The sequence below is a fragment of the Lytechinus variegatus genome, chromosome 7 (genome assembly GCF_018143015.1).
Source record: "Lytechinus variegatus isolate NC3 chromosome 7, Lvar_3.0, whole genome shotgun sequence".
NCBI classification, from domain to species: domain Eukaryota; kingdom Metazoa; phylum Echinodermata; class Echinoidea; order Temnopleuroida; family Toxopneustidae; genus Lytechinus; species Lytechinus variegatus.
The window spans coordinates 26,872,973-26,888,326 of record NC_054746.1 but is presented as its reverse complement, the minus strand read 5'-3'; the positions used below and the strand labels follow the sequence as shown (position 1 = coordinate 26,888,326).

At 35.2% G+C, this 15,354-nt stretch overlaps 1 protein-coding gene across 1 annotated transcript in view; it reads right to left on the bottom strand.

Moving 5' to 3' along the window:
* Positions 1-2,123: 2,123 nt before the first annotated feature.
* Positions 2,124-15,354, bottom strand: part of LOC121418881 (vam6/Vps39-like protein) — a 41,644-nt gene continuing 28,413 nt past the window's right edge. The window contains exons 9-20 of the mRNA XM_041613071.1: positions 14,644-14,764; positions 13,078-13,195; positions 11,841-11,970; positions 10,283-10,461; positions 9,744-9,848; positions 8,623-8,764; positions 7,185-7,345; positions 6,226-6,442; positions 5,313-5,441; positions 4,542-4,690; positions 4,119-4,268; positions 2,124-2,661 (exon numbers count right to left, since the gene is read on the bottom strand). Of these exons, the coding sequence (XP_041469005.1) occupies positions 2,509-2,661; positions 4,119-4,268; positions 4,542-4,690; positions 5,313-5,441; positions 6,226-6,442; positions 7,185-7,345; positions 8,623-8,764; positions 9,744-9,848; positions 10,283-10,461; positions 11,841-11,970; positions 13,078-13,195; positions 14,644-14,764 (1,754 nt within the window). The 3' untranslated portion in view covers positions 2,124-2,508. The remainder of the gene's footprint in view (positions 2,662-4,118; positions 4,269-4,541; positions 4,691-5,312; positions 5,442-6,225; positions 6,443-7,184; positions 7,346-8,622; positions 8,765-9,743; positions 9,849-10,282; positions 10,462-11,840; positions 11,971-13,077; positions 13,196-14,643; positions 14,765-15,354) is intronic.

The window sequence follows — 15,354 nt, the reverse complement described above, 5'->3', positions numbered from 1 at the left end:
CATACTTTTGATGACATTTCAAGGTACTTTTTGAGTTGGCAAACCCTACAAAAAAATAATTAAGTTCTACTCCTGTAGTTATTCCTAGGCCTAGATCTACTTACAAAGTCTGAAAGTCAAGATAAAGTCAAAAATTTACAGAAGTAATTCGGTAACCAACACCTGATCAGTTCTCTTCCAAAATCAGTTCCAACTATGTTTGATATTATGTACAGTCTCATAGTTTAAATAATTAAACAAGTGGAATGCCTCTGGCCGTGTCACCTGCATCACGCGGTTCAATATAGCAGCAGTGCTGATTTTGAATACTACTCTAACTCGCACAAGATGTTCAGTGATACATGGTCCACTTTTTATGAACTAGACCAATAAACTTACAGAGATATGATGGTTATTCAACAAAAAACACCAACATGGCCAAAGTTCATTGACCTTACATGACCTTTGACCTTGATCATGTGACCTGAAACTCGAACAGGATGTTCAGTGATACTTGATTACTCTTATGTACAAGTTTCATGAATCAGATCCATAAACTTTCAAAGTTAGGATGGTAATTCAACAGATACACCCAATTCGGCCAAAGTTCATTGACCTTTGACCTTGGTCATGTGACCTGAAACGCGCACAGGATGTTCAGTGATACTTGATTACTCTAATGTCCAAGTTTAATGAACTAGACCAATAAACTTTCAAAGTTATGATGGTAATTCAACAGATACCCCCGATTCGGCCAAAGTTCATTGACCCTAAATGACCTTTGACCTTAATCATGAGACCTGAAACTCGCACAAAATTTTCAGTGATGCTTGATTACTATTATGTCCAAGTTTCATGAATCAGATCCATAAACTTTCAAAGTTATGATGGGAATTCAACAGACATCCCCAATTCGGCCAAAGTTCATTGACCCTAAATGACCTTGGTCATGTGACATTAAACTCATGCAGGATGTTCAGTGATACTTGATTAACCTTATGGCCAAGTTTTATTAACTAGGTCCATATACTTTCTAAGTTATGACGTCATTTCAAAAACTTAACCTCAGGTTAAGATTTGATGTTGACGCCGCCGCCGCCGCCGCCGCCACCGCCGCCGTCGCCGTCGGAAAAGCGGCGCCTATAGTCTCACTTTGCTTAGCAAGTGAGACAAAAAGCGATCTGCACCCATATAGCGGGCCTCAGCAAACAACTCTGCGGCTACTGTCCTGTACAATTTCAGCTCTAGATCTAGTCATGTTTGCTTCTTTCCGTGACAAAGTCATTGATTAGCGAATCACTACACTTTAAAAAATAAGTTCGAATTTGGTGCGCCACTATGAACAGATCAATACTTCACGACTGTAAAAATAATTTGTATCCTGAGCTGAGAAAGTAAAATTTGAATCCAATAAAATTCTGAAACGATGAGATCAGCATGCGAGCACTCAACAGAATAATTGAAGCAGCAGGACTTTGGCAAAATGAGCGGGCCATCAGCAAACACTAGCAGGCTAGGGTGCCGGTACTACTACGGCGCTGTCCCATTGCACATGCGATAAAAACCAGCTCATACCTTTGCTAGACTATTTCAACAGTTGTTATACAAGTAATATAGCCTCAATTACGTACATTTCTACAATAAAATTACGCATGTATATTTTAATGTCTGTTTTGCAAGGCTGACAATAAAACAAAAAAAATAGGAGAAAAAAAGGAAAAAAATAGAAAATGCAGAAAAGAGCAAAGAAGCACGGAAATGAATTTCTAAAAACGCGGAAATTCATGGAAAAGTCTCACATGCCTGCAAGATGCACATGCTATGAATATTGTTTTCTTTCACTTCAATTCCAGAGTGGTGTTTTTTCTTCTGACTAACTTCTAGATTCCCCCTTATCCCCCGCTCAATCCCTCACACATCACATCACCATGTACACATTTGTTTGTTGTACAGTACTTCACCTCCAACATCCATCACCACAAGCCATTGATCAGACAAAATACAACATTGTCACAATATTCATTTTTTAAGTCAAATGCAGATATACCAGTGATAATGGTAATGATGTGGGTTAGTAGAAATACCACATCATTTGCTCCATTTCAGGAATGACTTATTAAAGAGGTTATTAAAAAAGAATGTTATGCTATTTCTCATTGCAGGCTTTCTTCGTATTAACCAGGAGTAAAAAAAAAATTATTGAAGCAATATGGGTATGAAGACATCTGCAGTTTACAGGTTAATTCCATAGCCAAAATATTTCAAGGATTCATCCAAGATTTTTTTACTGTTTCAAGAAATGATTTAACAATAATATCTTTCAGATTCCCTAAGTAATTCTTTGTTCATACTGTGTTCAAAGGATAATGTCTCCCTGCGGAAAAACATAATATAGAGGACTTTGACTTGCAATCAATCAACTGCAAGTCAGTTTTAGGGCCAAAGAGCAATCATAAAGACTTAACAATAAATTTCCAATTTCCAATGGATTTTTGATCTGCTTTAGCCACATCTGACCACTTCATCTTTTTAATAAGAGGGTCTTACCTGTAAGTTTTCTGAGTAGAAGAGACTCTTAAGGACTTGACTATCTCTCTTCTGAATGGCCTTTCCTTCCATCACCTTCTCTAGGAAACCACATATATCTCTCACTTGGATGGTATCAGGTAACATCTCAAGAGCCTACAGTACAATCAAATCAATATCAAATATTATATATGTATAAACTGAAGACTCTGCTCTTTGTTCTGACACAAAGGAATATTTCAAATAATGCACATTTTTTAATGAAATGACCACATACTCATTGATACTATTGTTTTGTGCTTTCTTAGAGACAAGGTAAGTAATCAAGGGTTATCAAGATCTAATTACAACAAGTGGAATGCCTCTGGCCGTCTCACCTGCATCACGCGGTTCAATATAGCAGCAGTGCTCACTTTGAATACTACTCTAACTCGCACAAGATGTTCAGTGATACATGGTTACTCTTATTTCCCTTTTTTATGAACTAGACCAATAAACTTACAGAGATATGATGGTTATTCAACAAAAAAACCCAACATGGCCAAAGTTCATTGACCTTACATGACCTTTGACCTTGATCATGTGACCTGAAACTCAAACAGGATGTTCAGTGATACTTGATTACTCTTATGTACAAGTTTCATGAATCAGATCCATAAACTTTCAAAGTTATGATGGTAATTCAACAGATACACCAAATTAGGCCATAGTTCATTGACCTTTGACCTTGGTCATGTGACCTGAAACGCGCACAGGATGTTCAGTGATACTTGATCACTTTAATGTCCAAGTTTAATGAACTAGACCAATAAACTTTCAAAGTTATGATGGTAATTCAACAGATACCCCTGATTCGGCCAAAGTTCATTGACCCTAAATGACCTTTGACCTTAATCATGAGACCTGAAACTTGCACAAAATTTTCAGTGATGCTTGATTACTATTATGTCCAAGTTTCATGAATCAGATCCATAAACTTTCAAAGTTATGATGGGAATTCAACAGATATCTCCAATTCGGCCAAAGTTCATTGACCCTAAATGACCTTTGACCTTGGTCATGTGACGTGAAACTCATGCAGGATGTTCAGTGATACTTGATTAACCTTATGTCCAAGTTTCATGAACTAGGTCCAAATATTTTCTAAGTTATGATGACATTTCAAAAACTTAACCTCAGGTTAAGATTTCGATGTTGATTCCTCCAACATGGTCTAAGTTCATTGACCCTAAATGACCTTTGACCTTGGTCATGTGACATGAAACTCTAATAGGATGTTCAGTAATACTTGATTAACCTTATGGCCAAGTTTTATTAACTAGGTCCATATACTTTCTAAGTTATGACGTCATTTCAAAAACTTAACCTCAGGTTAAGATTTGATGTTGACGCCGCCACCGCCGTCGGAAAAGCGGCGCCTATAGTCTCACTTTGCTTCGCAGGTGAGACAAAAACAATGACTTATTGAGCTAAAAACAATAGTTTTTAAGCTCTCTTTTACTATTCAAAGCATATTTCTGACATCACACATTACAAAATAAAACTATACACAGAACCACTTTCATTAATTTTTTTTGTTTATTGAAAGCTGCAGAAGCGGTCTTGAGACTCACCCTGGCAGTATCAATCTTGTCATGATGAATTTCGAGGACATTGAGGGCAGCCTTTATGTTTGGTTCTGGAGCTGGTGTATTCTGCATCATCAATCGCATGGACTCTGGGTCTGGCGGTCTGATGTACGTTTGGAAAAGACTAAGATAAACCTGGAATACAGGGAATAATGGTAGAAATGATGAACAATATTAAACAATTAATAAAAAAAATTAAGAATGCATATTACAAAGTCATGGGAAAGTGCTGATGAATAGACTTTTTTAAAAATTGACCCGTAACATAAAGTACTCTTATATAATCCAAATTACAGATGTACAGAACATGCTAGATGTCTGTACATTAAATATAGTATATTGTGACAAGGCTGTAAAGAAGTAGAAAATCGTTGAAATCATGAAAGAATAGAGCAACTTCAAACTCACATCTGTTTCACTTTCTCGACTGATCATGGCCGTTCTTCGACAGTACTCTTCAGCTTGTCTTGTGTCCTTGAGTATATGTGCGTAGACAGCTAAAGCCTGCTCATGTCTTCCTAATCTACCAAGCAAGAGAGCTCTCTCCTCAAAGAAACCTGCAAATGGTACACCATGACATTTCTATGGTACAACATCATATATCTGAGGTGTTGCAAGGGAAATCTATGGTACATAACAAATCATAGGTGGTACACTATCAATGGTGCACCACGGTGCATGTCAAGTGCAGTGAAGAAAATCAATATCACACCATGGCACATCAGTGGTACACTGTAAATCTATTGTACATGGTATATCTGATGTGTTGTGTAAAAAATAGATGGTATGAAATAAAAACATGAGTCTTACATTATAGAAAATCAATGTTACATCAAGGAGCATCTTCGGTTCAATGTAGAAAATCAGTGGTACACTATGGCACAGCAGAATTTCAGATACAAAAGACTAATGGTCCCAATGTAAGCAATCAAAGGACAATAAATCAGATCTCTGGTACATCACCAATAAATCAACCCACCAAAGTTTGTAAAAAAAATCACCATTCCACCACTAACAATTACAAGTCAACTTTCTACAATTCATGAAGTGCCTTAGAAATATGAAAAATTAACTTGGAATATTGTTTGGTCAGTCTAAGCTATTTGGATAATGGATTAGGAAAATCAACATTAGACAGAGATTACCTGGATCAGCATTCTCATGAAAGAAATAACTTACTGTCAAAAGGGAACCTAGTTAGGAGTCTCTCTGGTCTGTAATATTGTGACGTCTCAAGGAAGAAGAGAAGCTTCTTTCTCATTGCACCTAGTTCACCTGGCTCGGAACCAGCTCTGACAAATAACTGACCTAGAGAGTAAGGAAAAGGGTTAAACAATGTCAAAATTCAGAACTGGGAAACATCATAACACCTTTTCTGAGAAATTTGAATACATAAATAAAACATATTACATGCGATTCTTAAAATATTTTCTGATGCAGTATTCATGACAATATTAACATTCAGTTTTAATAAAGTTTAGTCCAACCCCATCTGACAAAAACAAAAACTGGTCCTGGTCCTAATATTGTTTGACAAAGTTAAACTTGAAAGAAAATGACAAGTTGTGGTGAGATTGCATTGAAGAGGAACGTCCCACTCCAATAAGATATCCAACATAATGAACATGGGACCATTTCACAAAAATACTTGTTAGATGTTTTATCCTACAAAGTCAACAGTCAGGCACCAGTGCTTTTCAGAAAAAAAAAAACATGGAAGTGATCAGCTCTGACAACATGGAGGACTACAAGTGTTGAGGAAACATTCCCAGAAATTAGATCTTTATTGCTCAGAGTCAAAGACACCGCACATACAGTAGATATGTTAAGCCTGAACATTTCAGCTGTACCCCCTCCCTTCATTGTTGATAGGTAAGCACTGGAGGAGTAATGCTTTGCATTGGATCTTTTTACTTTAACATTCTCATTAAATTACATGAATAAAAAATCAAAAGCTCAATATATTTGATTTTTCTAGCAACTTGAATTTTCCATCGAGTTGAATTTAAAACAACAATGAAGTTTGAAAACGGATGGATGGTCAATGGAGTACTCCATCCTGATTTACCAAGTACAAGACACAACATCCTACCTTCTGGAAGTGTCTGTCTGTAGTCTTCCATAAGAACCTGTATCTTGTCTTTGTAGAGATTGACAAGCCTGTTGTGGAATTCTGGAGTCTCGTCTAAACAGTTAAGGATGATGTGCTCTAGGTATGGTACAGATAGGTTACTGGCTACTGTGGTTAGGTAGTCCAGGACTTGATCCCTCGGTAACCCTTCTACTTCAGGGATATCCTCGGTGAATATCTGATTATATTGATTGGGAGAGAGCATTGAACTGTAATTCATTTGAAGAATATTTACAATTAAAAAGATATATAGATTAACAAAAGAAAATCAAAATACATTTACAAAGAAGTACAAATAATGGACAGAAAAGCATGTGCAAAACAAAAAGCTACATAGGCTTGTAAGGAGTGGATCACTGGAACTAGAAATAAAAGATAGATACTTGAAATAGGGTGATTGGTCAGATCAGCTTCTGTACAGTGCTCTATTTGTGCATTAGCATGACTCGCTTCATAATAATATTTTCACAATTTCGGGGCAAACGAAATCCAGGGCAAAGTGCACAAGAAATAATCTATCATAGCATTTTTTTGTATCGGTGGGCATCAATGCCACCATCATACATCATATTATTTGGTACTGCATTTGTGTTGTAATAATGAAATCAACAATTGCCTGTTCTTATGTAGATCTAGGGGTTGTTGATTATACTGTTCTATTATGCTTATCTATTCATGCATTCTAAACACAATGCCTACTGGAATCTGATAATAAGTGTACACAGTCATCAGAAATTACAGATTTCAGTACTCCATGGGTTAAAACATTCTAAATATCCTAATACCATGATTCTGGAAGTAATGACAAATTCATTCTCTATGACTGTGTAAATAATTTATAAACCATCTAAATCACTCCATTCCATTTAAAATTATCACATAAAATCAACATAGAGAATGGTACCATACATGCATCTCACCTTTAGCCCATCTTCAGGATATGTTTTGAGCACCCATTGAGCATATTCACAGATGAGATTGAAGTGTTCTTTGCCTAGCCTTTGAAGGTAGGATACTGTCCTTTCATGACCCTTGAGGGAACTGTTTGGTTTTTGTGATTGACGCAGTAACAGGTCCAAGGCTGCAATGATTGATAAAATAGTTTATACTTTCATACATAGTTACACATTTATATTACCTATTACAAAGGAAAGACAACATGCATCATTACCACTAGATTTATGTGGTAAAATAAATATGTTGCAATGTAACAGTAAAGACTCCAACCCCAAGCTGACTGACTGATATTGTGCTACTCAGAAAAATGATAAAGCTTGGTGATATTTATTATTTTCCCCATTGACCAATTTCAACTAAAGAGCAAGTTTATTCATAATTTATACACTAAATCTAATCCAGCCTATTTCAACCTCGACATTATGTCATTTGATCACTCTTACATGGTTTTATATATTCTTATTGCCTTATATCCCATTATTTATAGTAGATGCAGTATTATATATCTTTAATTTCAAACTTACGATTGCTGTAATGTTTGATGCTTATCATTCCAATGCTTGTAGATACATAATGATGTGATTGGGGGAGGTATTGTGGGGTTGGCTTGAAGTGACCAAGTCACATGTACGACCATTGTATTTTGCCAATTCTAAATATCTTCATTTTATTTTTACCATTAGTCTTCTGACCTGGATAGGGTTGGGAGGTTTGGGGAGGAAGACCTGTGGGTTATGGCTATTAAGTTAGCCTTTTCCATACCCAGGCAGCCTCTCCAACTCTCATCCAGGTCTTATTTTCTCTATCATGTACAAGTTTGATCGATCTTGTGTTTGATCTGTTTGTATTCTTTGTCTTTTGAATGCCAAATAAAATAATAATAATATGGAGTCTGTTTGGTGATGTGAATGTGATATGAAGGTGAAGATGACAATCTACAGAAAATTATTCAAATAATGATGTTGCACATGGGAAATAAAATACTCTTATAAAACCATTCTTCTCTTTTTGATAATCAAATTGGTTTCAGCTTAGGCAAAGAAGTAAAATCAATGTCAAAATCTGCCGCACTTAACTAAAAATAAGGATATTTTTCTTATCAACAACAAATATTTCAAATAATGGGAATTTTCCTTGTTGATATAACACAGTTATTAAAAAAAGGGATCTAGGTCATTTTCAGTACCAGCTCTTTACACAAATCCTACTCAGCATCTTTTCCTTTCTATACATAAAGTAAAACATTGGAAAATGAGCAAAGCTGCTTTGATAGCTTGCACATGGCAAAGCCGAAGGATGCAGCTCTTGTTGATTTTGCTACTGAGAGCATGTTTCAAACGTTCATAGGATCTACATGCGCAACTTACAAATAGCTTAATGAAACTATCCTTGGAGCCTCACCTTTCTTATGAAGGCCTTTCTTCTCATAGAGAATAATAAGTTCACTGTACTTTTGGTATTTTTTCAATACCCTCTCACTCTCATCTAGATGGCAGTTGTTATCTTTCAATCTAAGTAGTGGAGCTACTAGGGCATCGTTGGTCTGAGTGTAAGATTAGAAATGAATAAATGACTGAGGACAGAAAATACTTGGTATTTAAAAAATAACATATATGAAAAGTACATGAAAAACAGGTTAACATTAGAATTACTCTGTCATAAAAATAAATTTAAAGATAAATACCAGTTGTGGTAATGATCTCAAACTTAGTTCGAGCAGAATCTAATGAAATTACCACAAGTGTTTGTACGTATGAATAAAAATATGTTCCAAATAGCTCTAGAAGAAATTGCTAAGACATGAGCAAAACAAGCACGGAATTCCATCAAATGTCAGTTATTTTCTGAAGCGATATTAATACACTGTCCCACATATGCTTTTCTGTGCTTGTGATCATCAGAATTATCGATTTTGAACATGATTTTACAAAGATAAGTTTACATTAATGTACCAGATCTAGATGTGTGATAATATTTTGACAGTAAACCTTGATTTAAAAGACTTTCTCATGAAATACATTTTGCTGCAATTACTGTCTTTTACCTTTAAACACTTCAGATTCAAATATTCTTCCCTTAAAGAGAAAGGTAAACCTAGTCAACTTTGAAGTCACAGCTTCCTGAGAGACTATTCATATACATAAGTATGTTATTGCATAAAAACATAATCAACATATAGATAAATAAAACAATGTGAAGAAATCCCATGGGTATAATATACAACCAATAGCAACATTTTTCAAGGTTTCACAAGGTTTCACCTAATATGTCAGTGAATTTATATTGTTCCTAATAATTTCAGGATTACAAAATAAATTGAACAATGTAGAGATTATATCAAGGGGGAGGGGGAGCTGTTTGCATGGATATCACAAAATTGAAAATGTTAAGATTCACAAATCTGTGCTTCTTTAATAAATTTTCACCAAACCTTTGATAATATATTTCTCTTGTTCTATCTTTTATAAAATCCAACATGATGTCTGTGTGAACTTCCCAACTGATATCTAGTATAATCTTACCTGTAGATAGCATTTGAGTAGAGTTGTGTCGATAATTAGACTTCTTTGTCTTCTTGAAGTTACTATCTTTGATCCCTCGCAGATAGTTGAAGGCGTGGCTGCAGTCTGTATGCATACATGTATAATTGAAAGAGTTGAATATTAGGCTTAAAGAAGACATGCAAGATTTCACACAACAAATCTGATTTCTATTACGTTATAATCAGATAATTTTGGAATCTAAAGTTGCTTTGAAAGGCTGATATAAGAACATTATCCATATTTCCTACATTCTAGGTATCTTCCACAAGAAGAAAATACAACCTGAAATATACGTTCCTTTTTTATTACTAAATTTATGATTGAGCTAAACCATCCAACAAAAGCAATCTTATATAAAAACTTGCATCTCTGCAAATATAGATTTCTGAGGATGTCAGGTTTCGGTCAATAAAATGTATTAAAGTTCCATACAACATTTCCTTCAAATTATTCATAAATATTATGAGATATTAGCAGATAAGTACATCAAGAATCACAAATCTACACCTGCTGATTACCTGTTGAGAGGATTCCTTGGCCAGATCTTGTCTCTTCTGGGTCAGATACTCTACCAAGGCAGTCAGACCCTTCTCTAGTTCAGCTCCACCAAGCTCTGTAGGTGTGCTGGGGTACTGTAACACCTGTCTATACTCCTTGGGCAGTAGGTCTGGGAAGAGACCAATCACTTGTGCTGGATCTATCAAGAACAAGATACAACACAAATATCACACTATTTTTCAGCCTAGTTTTACAGAGTCCTTTAGGTGTGCTGGGGTACTGTAACACCCGTCCATTCTCTTTGGGTAGTAGGTCTGGGAAAAGACCAATCACCTGCGCTGGATCTATCAAGAACAAGATACAACTCAGTTATCACACTATTCTTAAGCCTACTTTTACAGAGTCCTTTGGGTGTGCTGGGGTACTGTAACACCTGTCTGCACTCTTTGGGTAGTAGGTCTGGGAAGAGACCAACCACGTGTGCTGGATCTATCAAGATCAAGATACAAGTAATTCAGTTATCACACTTTCCGTCAGCTCAGCCAAGTTTAACATATTCCCGTAGGTGTGCTGGGGTACTGTCATACCTGCCTAGACTGCTTGGTAGCAGGTCCGGGAGGAGACCAATCACCTGTGCTGGATCTATCGAAATAAGTGACATGTAATTTAGTTTTACATAGGTCTGTTGATGTGCTGAAGTGCTGTAACACCCATCTAAACTCCATGGGTTACATGTCTGGGAAGAGACCAATCACCTATGCTGGATCTATCAAAAACAAGAAACAACACTTTTCTTCAGCCAAGTTTTACAGAGTTCTGTAGGTGTGCTGAGGAACTGTAATTCATGTCTTTACTACTTGGTAGAAAGTTGGTTACAGACCAATCACCTGCACTGGATCTATCAAAACAACAAGACAAGTACCAGTAATTAATATCACTCTAGTAATACAAGGCATATGATTTAGAAGGAAGAAAATAATTTTGCTTCAGTCCATACTCTTTTCTTCAGTCTTGTTTACTCGGTACTGTAACACCGGTCTTATCCTTGGGTAGCAAATATAGAAACAGACTGATCACCTGTGCTGGATCTATAAAGAAGACAAACACATCAATCCTATCACATTAGTTGCATAGTGCATTTTCAAATGAAACTATTCCTTCAATTTTAAGCAAAAACATCTTACTTCACCTCACCCCCCCCCCCCCCCCCCCCCCCCCCCCCCGCTTGGTACTTATGCTGGGACACACAAATTGTCATAACTCCACGGGGCAAAGGTCTGAAAAAGCAAAATACCTGTATTCAACCCACCAAGAGTGGAACATATCAAGATCACTCCACAATTAACAGCACTAATTTCATATTTTCAATTTACATTAAATTTTCATAGCTTTAGGTATATACCAATTATTTGACAAAAGAAAACAGTTATACCATTAATCAACCACGTGTTTGCAGTAATAACATTCACAGAATGGTTGGTTTGTACTAATGGAACTAACAGGAATGAAATCCATGACATTACACTTTTTCTAAAACCTGCTGATCTTCTTCACAAGATTACACAATGAGCTGCTTACCTGTTCCTAGTTTGGCAAACATTTTCATAGACTCTTCAAAGCGGTGTTGCTGAAACAGCTCAAAGGCATATAGGTTCTGAATGTGCTGTATTCTCCTCTGTCGATCAGCCTCTACCTCATCTGTCATGTACTGAATACACAAGAAACAAAAACCAAATAGATTTTCATCGCCTTCTATAAAATATAAGCTGTGACAGATTTCCTTGTTCTGACCCGACCAATAAAAGGGGAAGTTGCCATGAACTTGTTATCAATTTAAAGTCAAGTTTAGATCCCAACATCAATCGCATTCTTTCAAATTAGCTGCAGTATTTGCAATCAAGTACAAATATACAATTGATAGATCAATTTCAGCTGCAGAGAATGTATAGTTAAAATTGATCTTTCAATGGGAAAGCTGCAAATCAAAATTGACAATCAATGGAAATAGGTTCTTGCAAAACTCCCTTGGTCCCTTAATTCTCCAACATTACAATGACAACAAAGGGAAGCTATGATAAAGTATGCTGCAATACAATAAAGTGCTTTGAGATTTTTTTGGTAAAGCTTTAAATACTGATAGTATATATAACATAAGTATTAAATTACTGTCATGAATAATATGTTCATCATACTCAATATTTTTTTCTTAATGGTTCCCTTAGTGACCGGCTGGCATGTCGTCAGTGTTTTGGTTTGAAAAAAGTACTGACGACGTGCCCGCCGATCATCATAATCAAACTCTAGTCTTTTACTTTTCTTTATACATGTATCCAGCTCTGTGTATGATAGTTATGATGATTAATGTTACTGTTGTGGCGATGCATTCCTGGGGCCTGTTGCATAAAACTTTTTACCTGAGAAAACTCAGGTTGTTTTTAACGGAGTTTTTGCCCTGTGTTAAAGTCAATGGCAGAAATCAGACTAACCTTAGTTTTCAGTTTTACCAGAGTTTTCTCAGGTAAAAAGTTTTATGCAAAAGACCCCAGTACTTGTGAATCATATTCTATAGTCATTCTTGGTATCCCTTTTTTCAAGCCTTTGAGTCTTTCTGGGACACCTTTTTCTTTCATCATTTTTTTTAATATCTCATCTGAATGTTTCATGATTATATTTGTATATTAATGTTCAAATGTATGATATTTGTATGTTTTTACAAGTATATATTATTGAAAGAAATAAATGAGAGTATTTTCACTCTCCCTCAACTCAAATTTGATCAAGAAGATTGAGTGTATACTTCATCAGATATACTCACAGCAAGATGGAGGGCTAATTCAAACTGTTTGTCATCTACAAGTTGTTGAATCTGTCTTGGCAATGGAACAGGCTCTAACCTCCAGATGAAGTTATTAGATGCTACATAAACATGACCACTGCAAAATAGAAAATAAAAATGTTCAAATGGAAAGTAACAGATTAGTGTAATTAGAGTTCAAGAGAGAATGTATCTGATGATTTGATAATCCTAAATAAACATTATAGTCAACAACAGCATGTGTACCTTCATTTTAAGTTCTTAGTCTGAAAAAAATATTTGATTTCATTTTGATTTTCATTTGACTTTACTTCATGAATTTCATCACGAATGCATCTTTTTTAGTAAAACACATGACAAAATACAAAATTCAGAAAAACAGAGAAAATAATTATATACATGCATGAATTATGTTTGCTTGTGGATAAAAAAAATAAGCTGTATAAGAGAGATAAAGGGACCAGTCTTGGACTAATAAATAACACAAAATAAATAGAGTAAAATAGTGGAAGTGACAGGAGACAAACCATCTGTGGCTAGCAAAATAATAAATGTGGAGGAAATACAAAACCAAATAAACTAAAATATGTCATCAATTTAATGAACTATTACATACATGTACTGATTCCAAGCTTTGATGTATAACAAAAGAGAAATGTAATAAACTCCATAATTAAAAAAAAAACATTTCCTCATCATATTTCTCTCAAATCTAATGACCAGGGACCGTATTCTGAAAATTCTCTTAAGAGAAATATTCTTGTACCTTTAGAGTTACAATAAATCCATATTCCCAAAATTCTTGTATCTTTTCTTGCAAATTTTCTTGTAACTTTTGCTGAGCGTGTATGATATCAGAGCTAGAATTATGCGTTAAGTAAAAATGGCGCATAAGTATCCCTTTGCGCAAGATAACATATTGAGATAAAAGGTATACTAAAAGTTCTCTTTTCTTTGCCTTCTGTTAACTTCCTTGGAAAATACAAGAAATTTTAAAAGAGGTAAGGGCTATTGTAACTTATTGTTGCATGCAATATTTGTCTGTCTGAAATAATTATTTCTTGCTGCATCCCGCAAGAACATCATGTTTTACAAAAGGAGACATTCCAAAGACATTACAACAACGGATTGGTAGACTTTTCAGCAATTAAAAAAATTGGTGCTCGAAACGATGAATCTTTTCAGAGAACATATGTCTTTGAAAAGAGCCACGTGTATTTTTAGCACAGAAGCGCACAAGCATAAGCGTCGGGGCGCAAGGAAATTACGCCTCATATCAACAATGCGATTCATTATTTTTCAGAAGAGATGCTTCTACTGGTTGACCTAAGCATGGAACAAGCTTAATGATTGGTTGATGATGAAATAATGGTGTGTCAGAGATAAAATAGGGGACATTCTTACAGAGATAAGGCAATTTTCAGAATACCAGTTTAAGAGAATTTTAGCAAGCTGTTATCTTGCTGACTTACAAGAAAAGTTTAGACAATTTTAAGAATACCACCCCTGATTGTAGCTGCATGATATAATGATATATATATTGCAGCCTATGGAGAGTTCACTTACCTTCCTTGTGTAATGTATTTTGGTTTGTCTACTTCTATACTCTGTACTAGTAACCTTGGATCAACCGTTCTCACTTCTACATACTTTGGAAGCACAGCGATGATATATGGCTGGTCGTGTTCTGAATATATATCAAGAAAAAATGGCATTTGTATATACAAATATCATGACATGAAAATCAAGTAGACAGCAAAATAGTTTTCATTAACTTAAAAAAACACTATCTTTACCAAGATGCTACTGAATAAGAAATATATCACGAGATGGAAAATACATTACTCTTGATGATATATTCTGCCAACAGTTTCAACGTACATTATTAAAGTAACTGTCTTATTTTAGGAAACCCTTAACAAACAGTTCAGAGGGAATTCTTCCCAATGCACAAATCCCCACAGAAATGGACTTTTTTTTAATCTATATCTATCTATCTATCCTATCTGTCTGTCTGTCTACTCATTTTATCTATTCATTCATTTATAATTAATCAGTTAATTTATTTATTGAATTTATTCATTTCCATAATAAAAATAGACATATGAACAGATAAACAAATAGAAATACCTAGCTCATTAAAACTATACCACAACCAATAAATAATCATGATTTGACTATGTATGGTACCTAGGGCCTTTTCACACATGAATCTTGAATCATCATTGTAATGATGATTGCTATTGTAATCATGACTGAAATTTAGAGTTTGTGATT